We start from the raw sequence: 24,448 nt of genomic DNA on the forward strand, positions 1-24,448 counted from the left end.
ATGAAATCTACACTCACATACTGCAGAAGGGCTAGAATTATTTCAAGAATTTAAAATAAAAATGTAATTGCTCAGGAAATAACAAACACTAATAATCAAAAATGTATGAATAATACCAGAGCAAATAGACTTAGAATATAACAAAAAATTTATTTTTGAAAAGTTCTATTTTTTTCAAAGCTTAGTATGATTTCTTTGTTTTTCAATTACTTTAAGACCTCCAGTTTTCTCTTTAATACTAACCTTTATTTTAGAAAATTAATCATTATAAAGAATACCACTGACATTAACATGGATTTTTCTGCAAAGTGCAACATGGCAATAGAGGAAAAGAATCACAGCTTTATGCGTAAAGAGCTGCAAAATATGATGATATTGAGAAATAATGCTTATTCTTAATTTTTAGCAAGTCATTTACACTTTTATCCTTTTTTTTTTTAGACCAAAGCACACTGAGACGATCTATTACTTAAAACAATTAACATTACAGTATTTATTTAGGTTGTTGTACCATTAGAGTATGACACAATAAAAATACCAAGTGTTGCTTATCCCAAATTTTTAAAAAGAGAGGCACAAAGTATTTATAGGAAGCTAATTTAATATTCCAGAATAAAACAAACACGTATTCACATCAAAGAGACTAAAGTTAAGTGCCATAGATTTTCTTCCCCCTTTACTCCAATATTTAAGAGACAGCAGTAGAGTTAGAAGTGTTGCCACGATAAAGTGTTTGTACTTTTAGTTCAGGTGCCAGGATTCAATAACACGGGTTTATGCACTTTCAAGACAGAGAAAACAGACACTGGAGGGGTTAGAAGGATCAGAGAAGTTAAAAGGGTGCTAAGTGTAGCAGAAAAAGAAAGAGTTTTGATTCTATTTGCCAAAAGCATGGAGATACACTTTTTACTTTCCAAACAAATTCCCTTGACACAGGCCACTGCAAGGAAGCCAAGATAACACCAGCAACTGAGCCTCCTCTGAGAGAACCATTTCTGAGTTAATAATCACAAGTCGAGGACCAGCAGCCCAAAATGAAAGGAGAAATGATGCAATCAGTTTTGCAATATAATGCTACAGTAGATAAGAAAAACATCAAAGTGATTCAGCCAGTGATCACAAAAGAATATGAAACCCTAGAACTGAGGATACTTTGGAAACATGGGAAAGCTCAGTTTTGGTCCCTTCTATGTCCTGTTTTCTGTATTTCTACATGTCTGCTGAAATCTGCAAATAAATCTGTGCCGGCTATTTGAAACTCACTCTCCAAACAAGCATCTCCTTTTCTACATCTCCAGTTTCATTCCTAAGCTCCTCCTAACTGATTTCCTTCTGGTTCCTTCTATCTTCCTCCTTGTCATATGAATCACTTTTTCTGGGACATTTATCACATAATTCTGTCTTTCCATTCAAAGCCTTACCTAGTTTGCCAATACATTTAAACACTGACTGAGGTATTTGAGATTCTTCAATATATAGCCCAGCCTACCTTTCCAGTCCCATTCCCTCTAATAGCCAGTTCAGCCCCATTGCCTCTCATTCCTTTGACACACCTCTAGATTGTTACTAACTGTATTGCCCAGTGCCTAACTTCAAAGTCCAAATCAATATCATCTCTTTTATCACCCTGACTCCACTTCGTCTTCAACCCTGTCTTAGAGAGAATCATTTCTCTACCTCTTGTGTTTTTCAAATAGTATGCATATGGTAGCATATCATATCTCTACAAACTAGTGTTTGTTGCATATATGTTTTCTCTTCCAGACAGTGGAACTCTGGAGATTAGGAACTATTTATTATTCATTTTAATACCTCATGTACAGGGACATTTCCCAGTAAAAATTCAATGAACATTGGCATAATGAATTAAATGCCTTCGATATTTTCATTATTCAGTATAAATTCTACATGGGATTCTATTCCATGTGTAATTTCCTAGCAATGGCCTTACTTTAGTTACAGAAAGAACATACTCAAAATAACTCCCAGAACATTGATTAAATAAGGAATATAAGGTCAGTCAACTCCTGTTGATTACTTGGACAATGGGGAAAGCAGTGATGTAACTAGCCCTTCATATGAGGATTTCCACATACAGATTTGCCAATTCCTAAACAAATCAACTATTTTCCGGCCTTTGGGTCTTTGCTCTGACTTTATCTCAATCATTAATCCTCCTGACTATTACTCAGAAATTCCAGTTATTCACGAAGTTTTCTCTGATGCTTTTTTTCCCTTCCCTGGGAAGAGAGGGTAGCATGGATGAATGGCATGGCTTCAAGTGGGTGTTGGTCAATATAGAAAGATATTCTTTTTTCACCACTCTCTGTAAGAGCAAAGAAACTAGATAGATCACTTTAGAGTTGAAGAGATGTGTGCCATAGTGATTTGCCCATAATGGGCAATAGGAAACCTCATCACCACAAACTAAAGAGGGCCAAGTGCCTTCAGCTTAATATAGTTGAGTTTGCCTTCAAAATGGAGGGCAAGAAGGAAACAAACAGAAGGAAAAAAAATTTCTTTCCCTCTTTGCTCCTCTGTCTTTATGTTTGACAACCCATTCTCTCTATTTGAGATATGGAGTACTTATGATATACGGAATGGCTACATTTGCGGGAAATATTTTTAAGGAAAATTGGCAATACACCATGAGTAAAAAAGTATATAACATATATTAAATTTCTTCCATAGTGTAAAATTGTTAAAATTTATTTCATGATTTCTGATTTCATCTCTCTGTGGCTACCATTCTTTCTTTTTCTTTATATTTAAACATCAAAGATTATCTGAAGATTTATGTAAACTATTACCAAAAAAAGACAATGATTATAAGAAAAGAAAAACAGTGATTCATCAATTAGAAAGTAAGCCATTTTTGTGATAACTGGCTTTCTTTCATAAATGTAAACATAACCACGAAAGTTGAAACCAAAACTAGGTAAAACAGCGAAGGTAGAGATTCTTCACAAATTACAAGCAATCCATGCCAATTTGACATGTTATAGACACAAACATAATCTATACATATTTAAACATTTAATGAAAAATGAATTTGTGTAACATAGCCAGATTTATTTGTGTTTGCATCTTCCATCTTTCCAAATTTCTCAGGTTTAAAAATTGCTGAAAGGCCAAAAAAATCTCAAATGTATTCAAGCTGTTAAGGAAGAACTGCAGATAGGACATTAAGCTGTTGCAAAATGGTACTGAGCAGTAAAATACCATGATAAAGTGGTATCTTGCTGTATCTCCATTATGTCTTCAGCACTAAAATTAATTTATGATCAGTCATCAATTCATTTACATGTTGTTTTATGCTAAATCCTTCCTTGCTGATAGATGCTCATCCTTAGACCCATTAAGCTAAAGTGTATGCTTTATAATATGACCCTGCTAATTGTTGCATTACCATTTTTATGAGATACAAAAACTGGCTGTCCCCCATTTTTTCAGCCAATATTTAATACAGGAGCTCTTCCTATTAAGTGCAATCTGTCTAACTATCTGTTAAATAAAATCTTCAGCTCTAAGTGTCTTTGGACAAATCAATCCAAATATTGACCTCTGCCTAGATGTAGAAGAACATTTCTAATATTTAGAAGTTCTTTCACTCAAACATATTGAATGCACAACAATTCACTTACATTCCTCAGAGAGAAAGGAATGTGTAATATAAAAGGGAAAGCAAAATAAGAAATTAAAAAATCTCTTCCTTGTGACCTATGACACCTGCTAATTTGTTCTACTCAGATAAAAATTGAATATATGATATTCCACGTTTATCTGTTAAATTTTGAAGTATTTAATTTCTTTTTAAATAAATCAGAGCTGTGGAGAATGTCTAAGAAAATTATTTAGTGATTTTTAGCATTACCTCTGAAATTTCCTTATTACAAAAATATTTTCCTTAAATTTTTGCAACAAAAGCAAGAAATCAGGTCATGCTTTTAAGTGGCCAATTCTTTAAAAGCTGTGTGGTCAAGTAAGGTGGTGAGGCTGCCAGGTTTTACTGTTTTCAAAATAATCTGCTTTGGGACTTCCAGCAAAAACCTCCAAAGACATAAAATACAGAAAATATAGAGCCCCTATTTCCTTTCAACCAGGGTATTTACGTGGGGTTCAGCAGTCAAGGAAACTTTTATTTGTTTCATTTAACAGCACTCACTCTCAGTGTTACTTTTTGTGATCACTGAGGCAGTTAGAATCTTGACTCCATGTTCAGGACATTTTTCTCCTGCCCTCTCTCCTATTGCCTTCTGTTTTTTTTTGTTTTTTTTGTTTTTTGTTTTTTTTCCCTGTCCTGGAGTCATTAAATACAGGAAACACTCACCCTTGACTCCCACCATGGAAGTCAAAGAAAAAAGTATTAAAGGTTTCCCCCAACCTGTTACTCAAAAGTGGTGGGTTTGGCATTTAGAAGGAAATATTACAAGCATATTCCTGAAGACTGAAACAATCCTGTATGTTTACTTTCTAGACAAAAAAGAGTGTGATGTGCTGTAATCAGAACATTGTTTGTACTTTATTACAACCAAGTAGGTTTAAACTGTAAGTATAAATTAAAATAAAATTATAAAAATGTGACTCCCTATGAGAGTTGAATTTTGTTGGCATGAGTCATTATAACTGAATATAGAATGAAATATGAAAAAAACAAATAATAAAAGTTACATCTAAAAATTTAATATTTTTGATCTTATTAAGTGTATAAGGGGTAAAAATGAATGTTTCCAGAGATAAAATAATGTGTTGTATTTGTATAAATATATATTTATTCATATATGTATACATGCACATGCACAGAAAGGGAGAGAGAAGAACAGACCAGGAAATCATTTTCCTCTTAAATATGCTAAATCCAAAGATGAGAAAACAGTTGAGCATTTCCAGAGCAGGGATCATGACAACTGGTCTTTGGGGTAAGGCTGATTGATTTTGAACATTCTTCTGCCACTTATCAGGTGGGTGATCTTAAAGAAAGTCTTTAAACCCCTCTGTGCCTCAATTTCCTTATCTATAAAATGAGAATAAAAATAGGGTTGTGACAATTAAATGAGTTAATACATGTTAAAACCTTAGAACAGGGATCAGCAAACTTCTCCTGCAAAGTGCCATATACTGAATATTTTAGGCTTTGCTGTCTGTCATTTATTTTTTCTTTTTGTTTGTTTCTTGTTTTCTTACAACCCTTTAAAAATGTAAGAAGCATTCTTAGCTCACTAAGCCACTCATACATGAAAACAGGCAACTGTTTAGAAGAGTGCCTTGGGTGTACAAAGGGCTATATATGTGCAAGTTGTTGTTGTTGTTGTTATTATTACTATTATTACCAAATCTAAATTCCTAGCCAAGTGGCTGGAAGGAATAGACTTTCAATAAATATTTGTTGTGGAAATCAATAAATAACAGATTTTCAAATACATTTTCCACGCCTGAATGTTATGGACTGAATGTTGACATCCCCCTAAAATTCATAGGCTGAAGCTCTAACCCATAACGTTATGGTATTTTGAGGTGGAGCTTTTGGGAGGAAATTAGGTTTAGATGAGGTCATGAGGGTGAGGTCATGAAGGTGGGATTAGGGACCTTATAAAAGGAGATCAGAGAGCTTGCTTCCTTCTCTGCCATGTGAAGACACAGTGAGAAGATGGCTTCCTGTAAGCCAAGAAGAGGGCTCCCACCAGAAACCCAGTCTGCCCACACCTTGATCTTGGACTTGTCAGCTTTCCACTGTTTGTGCTTTAAGCCACCTAGTCTATGATATTTTGTTATAACTACCCAACCAGACTAAGCCACTGAGACTATGGGTTATAGAATTACTGATACTTTCCTCTCTTCTTGGCCTTTTCCATTCATGAAGCATTATTTAAAAAAATTTAAAGGCCCTCATAAATTACTTAGTTGTTCCGAAAACATTTGAAAATAATATATTTATTTCTTTACAAAAATAGGCTCTGTACCTTGTTAACTGCTGATATTCCTTAATGTGGCAGCTGTTGGAATGCAACATATTTCAGAAGTAAAATTCTAAATAATTTTATATACAGTCTTATTAGCCCATCTTTGTGTTATTGCTGGGCTTTCGTTCTGGTTGGCTTTAGAGTTTCAAGGACTGGTACGTAACTGTTAGTTCTATTTCATAAAAAAATGGTCATTAGTTTCATGAAAATGAAAATAGAGAATTCAGATGAAAGTGATGACTAATTTACTCACACCACACACAAATTTAGAATTCAAGGTAATTTGAGGAAAAATCAGAATCCTCTCCGTGGGCACTTACCATCTTAAAAACATACAAAGCCAATGGAAATAGCCTCTGTTTTATTGCCCACCTCATTTAGCACCATTAAACTAGCCTTGAGTGTCTGAAGAAAACATAAACACGTTAGAGCAATATTCATTAGCATGTTGGTTTCTGTAGCATTTGGTCCATACACACATGCATCTCAGGGCCACCCCCAGGTACACATACACACATGCACACATGCTCTACTGCACTCAACGTCCTATGTATGCTCATATACATACTCCTACGTACACTCACACACACACACCTTACACATAATCACAAACCCAGGCTATACTTTCAGACACGCACACTCTTCTGTACACACAGTCCCTCCCTACACACACATCCTTTTTCTGAAAAACTATATTTACTTTTATTTTTAACTTTTATTTACTTTAAATTACACTTACACCCTAGAAAGCAAATTAAATCTTTGATCATACCTTCCCCACAAAGTTATTGTAAATCCCCCCCCCCAAAAAAAAAGAAAAAAGTTTCCTGCTTGGCTCCTTTGGTATAGAGTGCAACTTCTTTTACTAACTAAGGAGAGATATTATTCATAGGATAAATTCATTGTGGAATGCATACCTAAACACCTTGAGGTTTTTATATATGGCAGTAATTAAGCACCGAATTTAAGTAGGAAAACAGACTTTTTCTTACCAATAAAAGCTTCATTTGGAATGAACATTATACCAGCTACAAGGGGAAATTCAGATTGTCTTTAACTGCAGTCATATTAACAGTGAAACATGTTATTAACAGGTGAGCATGTAAAAGTTCAAAATGGCCTTCTCCTGATTTATAGGTATATTTATCATCTTTGACATTATAATATTTAAGAAAAGAACTACATAGGCTCTGGCTGACTTTTATCATTGCAATTTTTACTGCATTCCTAATAGAAAAGAGTTCAGTATCAGCAGCGAGACATGCAAAACTATGCAGATTCTACCCTGAAGGAGATTATGCTAGAAATTCAGGCAAAGGGGCTTAACATAATAGTGAAGTAATAAGTTAGCTCTCTGCATTCAAAGATTTAAACTTTTGCTCTGCCACCTTCAGTCGGATCTGGATTTCAAATCACAGCAGTTTATCTGCACTTCTTAAATCTTAATTAGCTCGGCATGCAGACAGCCCCCAGGTAAAAAGAAAACCTGAAAAGTGTAGGCTTGTGCATGACATTGTGTAATTCAGGAAGTCGTGCAGAGGAAACATGTAGGTACTCATGCTTCTCCATCACTTTCATAAAGGAATTTCCATCAGTGTTTTTGAACTATAGCACACAGTGTGAAATGTGTGCAAATTAAGAAGCCGTTGGAGGAAAAATGAATTAAATGGGACTGTGGTAAAATGCACTCCTAGAATGAAGAGTGTCATGAAGGTAAATATAGAAATGGGTGGCATACAGAGAAGACTCAAGGATAGGACATGCATGGGCAACACATTTGTAGCACTTATATCTTTATAGTCACGTAAGAGGCATTTGCGTGTGTGTATCAAAGAAGGGATACCTACTTGAATAGAAAGACTGAATTTTTACTTTTCTCCACAGTCACTGTGTACACATTAGGATTTAAGTTTTTTTAAATACAATTTGCTAAATTTAAATCCTTGGAAATAGGTGGCAGTCCTGGGATCATCCTAGGAGGATACGAGTTGCAGCCTTTCACTTGGTGAAGGAGGCCAGAGGAAGTCAAAGGGGTAAACAGCAAAAATAACTATTTCTTGGGAGAGAAGCAATTATTGGATCAACAATATGAAATGCATAAATGTATCGTTTATCTCGCTATACATTTTCTCCACTCTAAAAATAATACCTTGTGCAACCTTAGAGAGCCTTATTCTGAAGAGCTGCTTATTTTCATCAGTGAATGATTTTACGGAGTGAAATATCAAGAAGCGTTTTAAGATTGCATTCACTTTGTATGTTGCTCCTGATATACAAAATATATCATTTTTAAAAGTCAAGGTTTTTTACGTAACAGACTTGTTTCCCCAGTAGAGTGAACTTTTCATGAAAGCCCTGGATATAACTGAGTTTTCTTTCATGTCTTAAAGCTTTTTAAAATTCATGAATTTTTCTTATCATTTTTGCAGCGAAGCAAAAGTATTTCCAAATCCTTTTTGAATTTTGTGTTTAATATTAACATATTAAAAATGTTAAAGAAATAGATGGAGTGGAATAAATCTTACATAAGAAAGTATTTGACTTTCGATGCATTTTAATATTACAAATGGGTCACTTATTCCTATTAAATCAGTTCCATTACCTGTCACAGAGCTGTCTAGATTGTCCGTACTGGATCCGGGCGTCTGTTCTAGTGCTCTCAGGGGCCTGGGGATTTCTAAAGCTTCCTCTTCATCATCAGCATCATCATCTGGAACATCTGTTTCCAAATCGGAAATCAAAGCTCCGGACATGTAACCTAATGGTGGAACCGGGGGCTGCGGAGGTTGATTATTGCTTTGAACATGCCTAGAATTCACAAGGGAAGGAAAAAAAAAAGTACTGGTTAGCGTTCCACAAAATTGTAATTAGAATGAAACAGCCTGCTGTGGTAACTAATTTTGTTTTCTTGCTTTCCTTTAACTAATTCTGGAGCTTACTATGCTTTCTTACATTTCAGCAGAGACAATGGTCTACGTATACATGACTTGCCAAAACAGTAACAACAGTATAGACTATTACACTCTTCTATGGGTATTTATGGGATGATACACAGAGGAAAAAGACTACAGACCCAACATTTTTGTGCAAATAAATCACCCAGAGGAGAATAGGAATATTCATCACACATATCTATTTAAAGCTGATATTTTTTGGTCCAAAAAGAATACAATTACATTCCCAGTTTTGTGTCAAAGTTCTACTCAGCCTGTGTAACCCACGTCACCTGCTGGCCCTTATGAGGAAAAGATGTCACATGAAAATCTAATACCAACACCTTCTCCCTCCAACCATGGCCCATTCGCTGCCCTACGAGGCTTTCCTCCTGCACGATCCCCCAGGAATCAGACTGGGTGATTGTTTCCACTTTAACGAGTTTAGGTTAAACTGGGGAGGAATGGCTACTTTTGCTCTAGCTAATATTTTTGCATCTGTCTTAGCCACCAAAGTCTTAAACACCTCAAAGGCAGAAAAGATTCATCTCAGCACTCTGTGTTTAGAACAGTAGGTATGCCAAATAAACCAGTTGCAATGAATGAGTAACTCTAATTGCAACCTTGGGAAGTAGATAGAACTGATATATCACCTCTCTTTCAGAATTTTTTAAAGGGAGGTTCAAATTTAAGTGACTTAAGTTTCAAATAACATGGCTAGTAAAATGCAGAGCTGGACACTAGAGTCCAGTCAGCTCGCTTGGTGACTACTTAGGAGTTTTTTCTAAACCATAAAATGCTGAAGGAAAGTAAGTCTGTTATTTGTTACTGTCATTATAGAGGGAATATAGCATGTTTTGACACATTTGGTTTTTTGGGGGTTTTTTTTGCCTTGATAGAAAATACTTAAAAGACCACTGGATTTAAGGGCGATTTATGCATTTTTATGGTTAGTTTTTGAATTAAAGATACAAGATTTTCTTTAATATTTGCATTTATGGGGAAAATATTTCATTTTTCCAGAATTTGTTTAATATTCTTCTCCCAACTGCATTCTTGAACTTGTAACCAACTCCAATATTAACAAGATTCTAGACCTTTTAATGTTAAAAAACCTAAGATATTAGTTCTGGAAGCTACCTCAATATCATCAGGCCCACATCTTTAATTTAATAGATAAGGCATTTGAGGTCCCATTTATTACCTGGCATTCATCACAGCTCATTCATTGGAAAGTCAGGAAGTTTCCTAACTAATGCTTTCACAGAAAATCTTGAGTGTTGATGGCAACATCTTGCTCTAAGTGTAACCTCAAATTCTGTTTGTGAAGAGTGGATGGAGTGAGTCAAGTCATGAGCAAGAGAATATAAAGTGATATTTATATACATGAGCCATTCTTGTCTAATAATTTTCACTTTGGTCCTAAGAAGGACCGAACAGACCAACACTCTAGTCCTACAGCACTGGTGACACCTCTTGATGGAACCAAGACACACTGAGTGGTGAAAGTGTATTCCTTGAATTCGGGAGAATGAGGAGATGAACAGGAAAAGGGTACGTAACGTTTTTAAGTATCTTCTAGTAACAGGCACTGTGTTCTGCACTTCATGGGTCAATAGGAACAGAATCCCTGGAGGTGAAGCCTGGAATTATTATTTTTACATACTCCTCCTGTGATGTCGATGTGCAGCCCAGATGGGCTGGCACTGCCATCCTAGTAGGGCAAGGTCCTGTGTGAGCACATGAAGACTCATACCTCCTACACGGGGCGTCAGCATGGCATTCCGGAGGACTGTTGGATTAACAGAAGCATACTCAGAGAGAGAAGCAGGGTGTGCTCTGTGGGTACTTGGGGCAGGTGGACGAGAACTAGTTTGTTCACTCATTCAGCAAGTGTCTATAGAGCACTCACTAAGTGGGGCTCTAAGAGTGGAAAGACAGCAATAAACAACTCAGGTGAAAACCCAAGCCCTCTGAATAATAACAGCTATAACGTGGCTAGATAATTTACTAAGTACTATACAAGTGTAAACTCATTTAATTCTCCCCAAAACAATGGTGTGAAATAAAGAATTTGACCTTGCCCAAAGAGAAGTTAGACTTTTGCCTTGTACTCCTGAGAGGTAATCTTTAAGCTCTAGAACATCCTGTCTGATAAAATGTCTTTACTTGGAGGCCAGAGGCTCCTCCAGAAAGTCTAACTATATGATTTATGGAGGGAACTTCGAGTCACACGGTATCAGCTCACCCTCTGGAGGGGCCATAGACCCTGGTCAGCCATGCAGATAGTCAACCACATCTATGTGACAGACCCCCAATAAAGACTCCGAAACTCAAGGCTCATGTGAGTTTCCCTGGTTGACCCATATTGTCACACTGAGTTGCTGAGAAATTGTGCTTTTCACTACTCCACTGGGAGAGGACAAATGGAAGGTCCGTCTTTGGAATTTCCTAGCCTTTCTCCCACGCATTTCTCCTCTTGGCTGATTTTAATCTGAATCTTTTCACTATAATAAGCTATAACTTCAAGTATAATAGCTTTCAGTGAGTTCTGTGGCTCCTTCTAGCGATTCTTGAACCTGGGGGTAGTCTTGGGGACTCTCCAAACTTGTACATAGTGTCAGAAGTGAGGGTGGTCTTGGGGGGACTGCCCTCTCACTTTGTAGATGAGTCAATTCCTATTACCATTATATTTTACAAATGGGGGACTGAAGCACAGAAGCATTAAGCGAGTTGCCCATTGTCATACAGCTAGTAAGGAGTGGCAGTGGCAGTGGTCCAGCCTTGGCTGACCCTAGTCAAATCCCAGACCAAGCAATCAGAATATCTGGGGTTGGGGCCTATGCATCAGGTTATCCAGATGATTCCAAAACGCAGGCAGCGCTGAGACCCTCCAAGCTAGAATCTGTGCTTTATAGGACTAATATGCAGGGCTTCATTTAATTAACTTGAAAGAAATCCTCTGGCTCTTAAAGCAGCTGGCTTCAACTTCAATAGTTGTATTTTACAAAGCAGACTGATGCAAAATAATACTGTTTACCAGTAAAATGTCTTTGACCTTTGGAAAAACATCTGATGATTGAGAAAATGTTCAAGAACCTCTGGTTCTAAAAAAAGAACCTATGTTTGTAATAAGCTTTAAATGATATTCCTGGTTTGAGTATCTCTTTGTATATTTAGTTGTATTTTTTAAACACATAGTTCATTAACACTGAGAATAAGACATCTCATTATCAGCTTATCCCAGTAGCTAAAACTACCAAAAAAGAAGCTAAGGTTCTTTCATAAAACTTTAACTTCAAGCACAGGACGTAAATCAACATAAGATAATCAGAGGTATGTTACTGAGATTTCATTTTCAGGAGTCAAACTTATATGTTACTGTTTGGGAGAAGGGAGAGAAAATAAGAAAAAATAACTGCACAGAATTGTGAGAGTTGGTTCCACTTGTATTCCTGTCATATTTTTCACAGGATACATCAGCAGGCTGCCATCTATACCTTATGAAAGTTTATGATCAATGAGAAAAAAAGGAATTTGGGATTTGTAATTTATTCTAGGGGCTTTTTTGTGTGTGTGTGCATTTACTGTTACTAACATTGTTCTTCTTTTCTGTCTCATTTAGTTCAGCCCAAAGAAGGTCTTTTAATAACTGACACTGACCATATGTGATTTGCAGAAGCTTACATTTACATATTCACAAACACATACAGAATTAATCACAGGCACTTTGAAGAATCTAAAAAGAGTCCTTCATTATGGTGTTGGAAGTGAGTTCAAGGATAAGCTAATTGAAGCTAAACTGTAAATTAGAAAAGATTCTGGTGTAGCCAAAAGTACTTGAGCCTGAAATTCAGCAGATCTGAATTCTTGCTCCAGTTCACGCTAATTAGTTGTGTGACTTTGGTCAAATTCTTTAACATTTCTTCAGTCAATTTCCTTATCTGGATGATGAAGGAGTTGTACAAAAGCATTTCTAACCCCAGCTGTAGGGTTCAATGAGACTCTCTTGTGAATTTAATGTGAAAGAACGTTTCCTCTACCCATGTGTTGAAAGCATGGGTCCCCTGACCTCATGAGGATATTTACCATGTTTGCTTTGCTATATCAAACTGATAGGCCCTTGTCAACTCATCCAGGTGAGCCTGCAGCATGGGCTGCATCTCTTCCCGTGGGGAGGGAGTTAGAGTTGCAGTGGACTGCTGTCCAAAGGAAATGGCAGGGGAAGAAGCCACGCCTCGGACAGGAGGTGTTGGGACACGATCATCATCTTCTTCCAGTTCATCTTCCATACCCTGGTGTAAATAAGTTTGTACTGGTAATGGTGGGCACCAGCTATCACTGTCATAGCTGAAATTAAATGAGGAAAAAAAGCACATTAACACTTAGGCGCGCGCACACACACACACACACACACACACACACACAAATACACTGGCAATGAATGGCAACCACGGTAGCATCTAAAATGTTCTCCCAGTTTATTTCCTCCTGATTTCTGGTTGTTGGCACTATTATAGTAAATCACCTGGCTGTTATCTAATTTCTAATCATAAGTACAACGGTTATCTCAAGATCTCAATTTATTCTTAAAAGATCTTTTTAGCTAATTGTTACCCCGACAGTTACAAAAGGCAATAACTTCCCAACAAAGTTACTGATGTAGAAAAACCAAATTGCCAATTAAAGACAATTAATGAATTTAGTACTTGTAGATTTAACTATTTTCTTCTCTTGTTCATCCTTGTGCACCAACAGAATATGCCAGTATTCATCTAAGAAGTGTTTGATAATTTTATTTACTCTTATTCTAGATCTATGCCAACCTTTCATTCCATATGACATGTCAACCTTTAAGACTCTGTGCTACAAAATGTATTCAATAGCCTTTCAACTGTCTTAATTTTCTTAATTTTTTCATTAGAAACTGATGTCTCCTTGTATCTCAACATCTCAAATCTATAGAAACAGACATTTAAAACCTAATCCTATAAAATATATATTAAAAAGAAAAACAACAATTTTAAAAACAGCATGTTTTAGGGATTCTGGTTAGGGAACATAGAAAATTAATCCAAAATGTTTTAATTGTGACACAAAATCAGTAGCATTTTTATTTACACCTTCTCTGTTGTGCTATTATTTTCTTAAATCAAATAGATCCCAATGCACTTTTAAATGGAGACTTAAGGATAAGATAAGCAATTTTATTAGATGTAATTGTCCTATAAATTCAACCTCTTAAATATCCCCCAAGTCTTTATTCTACACTTCACCTCTACTCCCACGATCACGGATCAATCTCCTTCTGAGATGAACCAGCCCATTAGCTTTCCTAGTCTCTTGGAATGTCATCATCATCCCTTCTATATCTTCCATACAGGCAATCGGATTATATTTCTAAAATCTTCATTCACATCACACCTATGCTTAAATTATTAGTGATATTGCTAATGTAAGAAAAAGTTCAAATCCATTAGCAAGGACTAAAAAAAGATACTTCCCCATCTCATCAGCCTATTATTCTAGCTTAATTTCCCATTATTTCCCCAACACCAGCCTACTCTATGTTTTTTTAATCTCTGGGTCTGTATATGACTACTCTCAAATCATGTGACTGTGAGCTCCTGCTTCTCCTTCAAGGTTCAAGTCAAATGTCCTCAGTTTTGTGAGCCTTCTCTGCTCCCACCATATGGAACTGATTACAACTCCATAATACTTATACTGTGCACTCCCCATGTTATACTGGAATTATTTGTCTCACGTCTCTTTTTCCCCATTATTCTATGAGATCCTTAACTCGAGAACTCTGTAATTCTCCACTTTGCATTTCCAGCACGTATTACAGTATCTAGCATATAGAAGGTTTCTATTAAAGAAATTGAAAATAGAATGAATATTACAAAAATATATATCTAGTCTTGATGTCCCTTACAAAACACTAATTTGTAAATGTCCAGATGATTCTTGAATAGTTTCACTGGAGTGTCTTTCCAATTATCCTGTTTAAAAATGAATTTGTCAAAAAGCCTATACATGGATGTTTATAGCAGCTTTGTTTATAATTAGTGAAACTTCGAAGCAACAAAGATGTCTTTCAGTAGGTGAATGAGTAAATAACTCGTGGCATATCCAGATAATGGACTATTATTCAGTGCTAAAAAGAAATGCACGATCAAGCCATGATAAGACATGGAGGAATCTTAAATGCATATTACCCAAGTGAAAGAAGCCAACCTGAAAAGGCTACATACTGTATGATTCCAACTATATGACATTTTGGAAAAGGCAAAACTATGAAGACAGTAAAAAGATCAGTGGTTGCCAGAGGTTAAGGGGAGGGAGGGATGAACAGACTGAGCACAGAGGATTTTTACAACAGTGAAACTACTCTGGATGATACTACAATGGTGGATACATGTCATTATACATTCATCCAGTTTTTCTTTGTACATCGGCACACAGAATGTACGACACCACGAGTGAACCATAAAGTAAACCATGAATGTTGGGTGATAATTATGTGGCAATGTAGTTTCATCAGTTTATCAAATGTACCACTTTGGTGGGAGATGTTGATAGTGGCAGAGGCTATGCATGTGTGGAGGCATGGGAAATTGGGAAATTATGTATTTTTTTGCTCAGTTTTGCTGTTAACCTACAACAGATCTAAAAAAATAAAGTCTATTTAAAACTCCTCAAGTTATCATCCTTTGATTTGACCAACATGTTGTCAGGTAACTGGATCTTTTTATAGAGCATAAAATCCGGTGGGGCACACTGATAGGTAGCAAATAATCAAAGATACCAAGTATTTTAAGAATAAAGCAGGGAGGCTGAAATTAGTTTGGGGCTTGGGTGAGGCTCTGCCGACCACTGAAAAAGGGGATATTCTAGGTAACACATGAGAGGGCCCAGAGGAAGAGAAAATTTAAAGTATTTGAAGAACTCAGCTTTCTAACTGGTAACAGCTGGCAAATAGAGAAGGTTGGTTATAGATGAGGCAGGAGAGGTGAGTATGTGCTAGATCATGAAGGGCTTCATCAGCCCCAAGAAAGAGTTTGGAATTTTGCCTGTGGGTGATGGATAGTCACTGAGAGGTTTTATACAGAGTGTGATGACATCTTTGGCTGTTAAATTTTCATCTCTTGTTGAGGGTACCTGAATAATCTTCTACCTCGATGAGTTGCAAACTGAATACTTTGTTTCAGAAGCCCTGTATAATCTGATAATATCTCTTCTGAAATGTCTTTTACATTTTAGTATCAGGCACACTTTAGTGTGTTACAAATAACCACTTTTATATATTAGAAAATATCAACGGTTAAACTTGTATTCCCATTTCTTGGCTATATAAGTACCAGTATGATCCGAGAAAATATATTGCTCTAAAACGATGGTATTTTTAATGTTTTTTATGTTGGAGATCACAGTTAGATTTCATTCGAAGATAAGAGTCTGTGGTGTAAAATTTCATAACGACTATCCCAGTTGGATTTATTGCTTTTAATTTTCCCCATCTTCTCATCAATCTTGCACATCACTTACACTTTCTGTCTATGAAAACATCAGAACTCTTGGAATAAAACATTCACTTCACTTTACTCTGTTCTGTCCATTAAATGTGTCAAAGCCTCAACCTACCTTTTCAGATGTTTTCTTCAGTTTCTCAACAAGAATCTCCTGCTCAAAAGAAATTGGTTTGTTTCCTCCTTTCTTTGTACTTTTCCACCCTGGTGCATTAGTTTAAAGAATTCAACTTATTTCAAATAAGCTAGACTCCTCCAATTTCACCTAGCTTACTCTTACAAATCCTTCAAGCTACAGGCTAAATCCCATATCTTTTATAAAGATTTCCCTGATGAGGCCAAGTAGCACTGATATATAACTCTTCTGAACTTGCACTGATAATATTTTTGCATATTTACTTGAAAATTGATTATACACTGTCTTCTGCCATTTCCAATGTTGATTTCTGTAACTGTTGTCCAACTTATTTTAGTATTTAACCTTTCACATGTTAATAGTATTTTTTCCTCAAGTGGATTTAAGCTACATTAACATAATGACATTGAACTATTCCTGTTTGGCCACATCTGATGTAATACCTTAAAAATAGTATATGATAAGCATATTTATTGATTTGAAATGAAAACTCACAAACTGCTTCATTATTAAGAATGCTTAGGTTTCTTTCCTTAACTTACTTAACTTTAAATGCTATATTATTAAGTCAAACAAAAATATGTATAAGTAGCCTAATTTTTTTTAAAAAACTGCCCATTTTCAATATGGAATGTGCATCCTGTTATACTTCATCAATAGTTATAATTAAATTTATTTCATAAACTTGTTACAAAATAGCACAATTTTATTCTATAAACTAGTACATGTACTTTCCTTGCTTACATAGACTATTGTCAGGGATGTCGTACCTTTGAACAAAGAAAGAACATTTATATATTCAATCTTTCAAATGGAAGTAGGGAATTATCTCCTAAAATTTCCCTACTTCATAAGTAGTAAACTATGCTTATTTCAAATAATTCAAAGGGAACACACATATGGAATGAAAATACATATAGAACATAAGAAAATGAGTAAGTAATGGTACATATATCATGTATTAAGGTAATATAAAAAATTGTAATTAGTTTCACTCAACTCATTTTTTTATTATTCAAATACCATCAGGCAAAGGAGAGTCTACCATAAAATATGAGTTTTAACATTATACAATTACATTGCATAATGTACTAAATGACTAAAAAATATTCTAATTGCTATTCCATTTAACTAGAATGGGTGTTTATCATCAATTCTGCCAAGTCTTTTCTACAAAGAAAATCTAGAACAGTAGTGAGCAAACTCTGTCCCCCTGTGGAACAGAAGCAAAACTAAGAAAAATCCATGGATTCATCTCAGTCGTTTGTGCAAGAAGTGGAAAATAGAGAGAGGGGGATAAAAGAAAGTCTAGGCGAAGAACATGAGAGAAAAGGTCAAAGAAATCTGGGATACGGTGCAAAGCATACAATGGGGACAACTGTGCATAACCTCTGAGGTATTCATGTCTTAATTCATTCCAGAACAACAGATACTTAGGTTTTGTGCAGTTTCTGAAGAAGGGCAAGAAAGTAATAGATGACTCTATGAATGTTATGCAAAGCATAGTTCTGGTTTTAGAGTTTCCTTCATATTTACAGATGTATATCTTATTTGAGCAATGAAAATTCAACTTTTTCTTGCAGTAACCTAAAAAAGACTGTGAAAACGATTCTAATGCCAATCCAAAGGTCTTTCGGCCAACCTTTCCTAGAGGAGCTTTTGTTCTTTGACTTCCTGTCAGTGAAATATGAGGCATCATATTATCTGTCTTGCCTGGTGAATAATAAGCAGGATGGCAACAAATCAATGTTGCATGTGAACTAACTTGTGAAAGGCCAGATACAAACACCAAACTACTAATAAAAATACAATAAAGTTCAACAACCACAAAAGCCTGCCAATTTCTAATTGCAATAGCAAAACAAAGCATTAGTTTTCTATTGAATTACTACTGAATTCTTCCTAGCATCATATGATTACATTAAAATACATTATATTTATAGCTAAGAACAAACATTTTGATACATTTTCGTCTAGCTGAGAGAGGCATATTGATGAGAGAGAACATTTACCATTGTTGATATAGTACTGAATTAACAAATCATTGTCTATTAGGACAATGATTTGATAACATTTGATATTTAGTATTGTGGGGGGAAAATAGCTCAAGAAAGGCCAAGAAAGAAAATTGATGATATCTAAGCTCTTAGAAACAATATTAAACATTGTGATAAAAAGCAAAAGACAATCTTTTCAAGATTGTGATTATTCTGGGCTAGATACATTTCTAAAATCTATCCCTCTCTCTCCATCCTGCTGCCATTGCCTTATTTTATTCTCTTATCATTTTCGTAGTATTGGCCATTCTGCTGCAATATCCCATACATTATCTACCTGCCCTAGCCTCATGTCCTCCAATCCATCTTCTATACCCAAAGATCAGAATTCCTATAAGACATACAAGACTTCACAACTGGCCTCACGACACCTTCTCAAATTATCTTCTATCCTGTGCATGTTTCAAGCTCAACAAACCTCATATGGCAGAAAGATATAGACAAGCAAGTAGAATGCAATGTGATGAGTATTACAATAGAGAAGTAAGTTTAAGGAATAATGACAAATAAAGGAAAGGTAAGTAACCTTAACTAGAATAGGGTGGGGTTTCAAAGGAAGAGTAGGAAGTACTAAAGGAAAACTAATGGGACTATTCCTTTTTTTCCTCATCTTTCATTTTATTTCTATCTTTTGCCTTTGGCTAGGAAAATTTCTCTCCATCTGCACGGCAAATAGTGACATTAGTAACGTTTTGTTGTACTCATTGGTTAGAAATCTATTCTGATGTGGAGGTTACTTTATGTTAGGGACCACTTCTCATTATCTTTGTCCTTTTTGCTTCTGGCTCAGAGCCTGGCACCCAATAGACACCCAACTCTGGGTCCTATTATTTGTGAATAAGTGATTTAAGATTCACCTCAAAACTCAACTTCTATATGCTTGCCCCAGCCTTATCTGGCATACATGGTTATCCCTTTCTGTATGCAAGTTATTATTTTGTACACATTGCTTAGCTAGGGCTTGCCATACAAAATTGTGTGTGTGTGTGTGTGTGTGTGTGTGTGGTTTCTGCTCTCTACCTCTGAATTCTGTGAGTTTCCTAAATCAGGGATCACATCCTCCTTATTAATTGTGTTTTTGTTTCTTTCATCTCTTTTGCTTTCCTTTCTGGCACTGGGCTTAACAGTTCTTAAAAAAAAATGTATGTTGAATAAGGTCTCTATTATGATATACTAAAACAACAAAAACAAAATCTACATATCACCATAAGAAGTAAAATTGCTGAATCCTTGTTTGTTAGAAATAAAAATTATTAAAAACAGGTGACTTCTAAAGTTTTTTGTTTATATTTCAAGAAAACTTTAAATTTGCATAAGTTTCAAATCAAGGCATATAAACTATTCTATAACAGCTCAAAGTTAGGGCTTCCCTGGTGGCGCAGTGGTTGAGAGCCCGCCGGCCGATGCAGGGGACGCGGGCATGCGGGTTCGTGCCGTCCAGGAGGATCCCACATGCCGCGGAGCGGCTGCTCCCGTGAGCCATGGCTGCTGAGCCTGCGTGTCCGGAGCCTGTGCTCCGCAACAGGAGAGGCCACAACAGTGAGAGGCCCGCATACCGCAAAAAAAAAAAAAAAAAAAAAAAAAAGCTCAAAGTTAATATCATGAAGAGCAGAGTATAAATATAGAAAATATTTAAAAATCTTTTTTCAGTATTATAAGGTTTTCACATTGGAAAATACAAAAATATTAATAAGATAACAAGAGATGGACAAAGTCATCGTCATCTCAAATCTACTAATCAAGATTCCAAATTACCTACAATATTTACGCTATCTGAGTTCAAGACTTTATGTTTATAAATGTTTAACAACACTACTTTTCTCTCCCCAGTTTACAAGTTCTATTTTCTTATTTTCTAATTACAGCCTTTAAAATGCATTTTTCTAAGCCCTGTAATAATATTTTCTTGTGAAATACACACCTCTGTTCCCTGCTTCCCTGCCTAGGAATTGTGTGACACTAACATATTTTATTATTGATATGTATTACATAAGATCATGGGCAAAATTTTGTTTTTAAAAAAGTCAGAGAAAGAAGGTATACTTTTAACTTCCTATTTCAGGTGTGAACGTTTTAACAAAAGTACAATAAAAATGACATGCATATATATGGGAATTACAATCTCACAAAAGCAAATGAAGCCCTTTGGAGGGAAAGAAAGATATAGAGAAAAAATACGGAGGTATGCTTATTTATATATATGCATGCCCATCTATCTATCTATCTGTGTATATAATGAATATATAGAGTATATGTGTATATATATTAGGTAACTGAAAGAAAAAGCAAATGGAATCTTTTTTCGGAAGCAAATGTGATAAAGGAAGTTCTAGTTAGGAAAATTAATCTGGAGACCTCAAAGACAGCAATTATGTAAGAAAAAAGGAGATGGAGAAAAAATTATAAGCATGTGCATGTGATCTTTATGTAAAACAAGGTAAGAAATAAAACCATTATTTAAATAAACTGAGATATTTTAATACCTAAATACTTCTAAATAAAGGAAAACTTGGAATAAAAAGCTGCCTCTATTCTGCATTTTTCAGTTTCAGTCAAAAGCAATGGGTGACCTGGAAATTGTTAGGAAGACAGAGCACTTAGAATTATTAAAATAGAAAAAGAGACTATGTTTCTTCTGACTAGCTATTTTTTTTGGATTAAAAAATAAACAGTATCAATGTCTTTCTACTTCAAAATCAATTAACACTTAAACTAACAGAGGAAAACAAACTAATTCTTGTGAGATGTTTGGGAAAGAATAAGGAAGCTGGTCACTTAACTTAAAACTCTTAAAGGAAATTTTCTAACTTAAAAGGTTTTGTTACAGAGTGTGCATTGGCTTGAACCTCCTTTATTGTTTGGACCCCTAAATTCCCATCAAAGCTGATGATTAAAGTCCTACCCACTGGCCAGATCCCTACAATTATCCCATTGTGATGGAGCTCAACAGTGGGCGCCCTGCTATGGCCAGACATCAAGTCATTAGAGAAATGCGAGGGATGATGAAGAAGGTTATTTTAATTTCCTTTTCAGCCCTTCTCAGGAGTGCCTCTTTAGTTCACAGAGCTCTGGGTTACTTGCTTTCAAACTAACAAGCAATATTATAAATGGAGGCTGCATTATCATGATTGCAGACAATCTAAGGCACTTGATGGCCAAGGATTCTACGTCCTCAATATGTGCTGTGTTGTATTTATCAGCTAAAAATATATAGATGGGGCAAACAATAAAAGAGGGGGGAGCAATGAACAGGTTGGGAAGGAGGCAGGGAAAACAGGAAGACAACACAGTATCAAGACGAAAATGCATAACAGAGAAAGGAGGATAGCCCTGGGCATTTTGCTGGTATATGAGATATTTTTACCCATTTTCTTGCAGTTCCACTGCATAGTGTTCCAGCTCTGTACCAGGAAGGGGCTGGACTGGGGGAGGAGGTAGCGGAACATTGGCCCAGGTTGATCCATTGTTTTTCTGTGCTTTAGAAGAGTTTTTATTTTTCTTCTTTTTTCCACCTTTCCCACCTGAAAATAATAATACATTTATTCAGACATAGTGAATATCACAAGAAACAGAGTATATCAGGCAGGAAGATGTATTTATGTTTTCAAAACACCAGAATCAGTATGTTACAGCTGTTAAAAGCTATAAACAATGAAACGATATAATAAGAAAAACATTTTTAGAAATCACTCAAAATGATATTGTTTCTTTCACAATGCATTAACTGCAGAGTTGAATGAACCAAAAACATGGCTGCGGTAGCAAAAGCTAATTTATTGATTTATTCACGTTTGCTGCCTCCACATTTTCATTGTTAGATGAAATAATGGGCCATAACAAATTCTTTCAAATGTCAGATTTTAGTGCGTTTATAATGCTCCTTTGCATAATCTGTCTCGGTGGAAAATGCAGTATCTAAGGATACAGGCTAAACTTTTCCATTAGAATTTACTCAATTTAATTAATCCAGGCGAGTAACAGTTTTCTCTCAAAAGTAACTTATAAAAATCAATCAACTACAATCTGGAGGATAACTTATAAATCTTTCACAATGATATGTTTTATAGAATTTCTGACTAATGAATGGCACAATTATTTTTGCATATAGTGAGAGTCGTTCCCAGATGTCTAAGCATAACATTTCTTAAAATTCCAAATATGGGGAAGATTAATGGAAATAGAGTAATCAGTTGCAGTATTCTCATAATACAAATGAATTCATGTACAAAACATGAGCAGAAAGTAGGTTGGCAGCATATAAGCCATATCTGGAATTACCACAGCTTAATGAAATACAGTTTAAAAAATATAAAAGTATAGTTTTATCATTTGTTCAATGCAGTACTTTTTACTCCACCAAAATTAAGTGCATCAAGTTTCTTCCCAAGTGGACCACAGTTGGATGCAGAAATGTGTACTTCTTGAGCAGAATGACAAAAAATGTTTCAGGGGAACCTAAGCAACTTCTGTCACTCCCACTACAGTCAATAGCTGTATCTCCAAAAAAAACTGGTATTGACCCCTTGGACTACATCTTTCTGGAACTAAAAGTTATGAGCATCAAATTGTAGCAGAGCTATCTAACAATAGAGATATCACTGAAGTTTACCTCATTTCTTTTCTTCTACCAATTACTAACCTGCATCAGCAATTCAGAAAATTATAATAACTTTGAGTGCCAGAAAGTGATGAAACTACTGAACTGGACATATACACTATGGCCAATTATGGAATTATGTCTGTTTTCTAGGTAGTGTGCACATATACACACATATTTAAAAGAGCATCCCTGAAAACTGAGTGCTTTCACCTTTCCTTTCACTTTTTATCTTTGGCAGAAGAAGTATTAAGAGAAAGGAGAACAGGTATCTTCTGCTTTGAGGATAAGAGCTGGATCTCTGGGTTTGAAAACTAGTTTCTCACCTACTTGACAAGTTATTCATAGATATCACCTCAATTTCCATACATGTAAAAAAATATAAAGTTACTATTTTGGGGGGTTATTTTGAGTATTACAAGAGATAAGGCATATAAAGGGCTCAGAATGTATAGAATGTTCAATAAATGCCAGTCATTATCACACTCTCCCATCTCCTCTATCTCAAAGCAAACTAAATCCTACCTGTTTCCAAAGCCATTCCACACCCAACTCCTACCCCAATGAGGATCCCAGAAATAACCCGATTCTCAGAATAAAAATAATAAACCTGATTGAATTTAAGTCTGTAATTTTCGTGTTTAAGGTAGGTGAGCCTTAATTCTTTGTTTCTTGATCAAAACAATCATAAACAAGATTGCATCTTTCTCAGTAGTATCAGAACTATGTCTCAATACTTAAAAGAAGAATGGGTTGGGCGTGTGTTCTTCATAGCTTTTCCCTAGTTGTACCTCTTTTATCCCTTGTATATTTATATGTGTACTATGCTCTTTTCACTTTTTATAGCACTTTTAGAAATGTTATATGATCACCACCAGAACTGAGTGACACAAATAGGGAAGTTTTTACATCTCCGTTTTATAGATGAGAAAATAGAGGTTCTTTCTGAGTTTGTGGTCCATATTCACACTGTAAGAGAACAAGCAATTTAGAAGGCAGCAGCTTTACTGGAAATTACAATTTCAGCAGCTCTGAACCCAGCTCTGTTGAAATCCTTGTCCAAGGTCAGGAAAGCCATTATCAACTCTTCCAAACAACTTACTTAAAAATGTGCTGTGGAAGCAGAGGTGATTCATAGGGGGAATTTGTGGGGGTTTTCCATACAATGTCTACTTTCCCCTCTTTGGGGGAAATTTCTGCCTCTCATTGTGGGTACTTTTGGTAAGACTATCAATC

At 35.6% G+C, this 24,448-nt stretch overlaps 1 protein-coding gene across 9 annotated transcripts in view; it reads right to left on the bottom strand.

Annotated features, from left to right (window-relative positions):
* Positions 1-24,448, bottom strand: part of ROBO2 (roundabout guidance receptor 2) — a 1,654,833-nt gene that overhangs the window by 16,706 nt on the left and 1,613,679 nt on the right. For 8 of the 9 annotated variants that reach the window (XM_049710547.1, XM_049710548.1, XM_049710544.1 and 5 more), the window contains 3 exons: positions 21,980-22,136; positions 12,983-13,243; positions 8,563-8,768 (listed from right to left, as the gene is read on the bottom strand). In XM_049710547.1, the coding sequence (XP_049566504.1) occupies positions 8,563-8,768; positions 12,983-13,243; positions 21,980-22,136 (624 nt within the window). The remainder of the gene's footprint in view (positions 1-8,562; positions 8,769-12,982; positions 13,244-21,979; positions 22,137-24,448) is intronic. The other variant, XM_049710546.1, reaches the window with a different exon arrangement.

This window comes from Orcinus orca, chromosome 5 (assembly GCF_937001465.1).
Source record: "Orcinus orca chromosome 5, mOrcOrc1.1, whole genome shotgun sequence".
Taxonomy (NCBI): Eukaryota; Metazoa; Chordata; class Mammalia; order Artiodactyla; family Delphinidae; genus Orcinus; species Orcinus orca.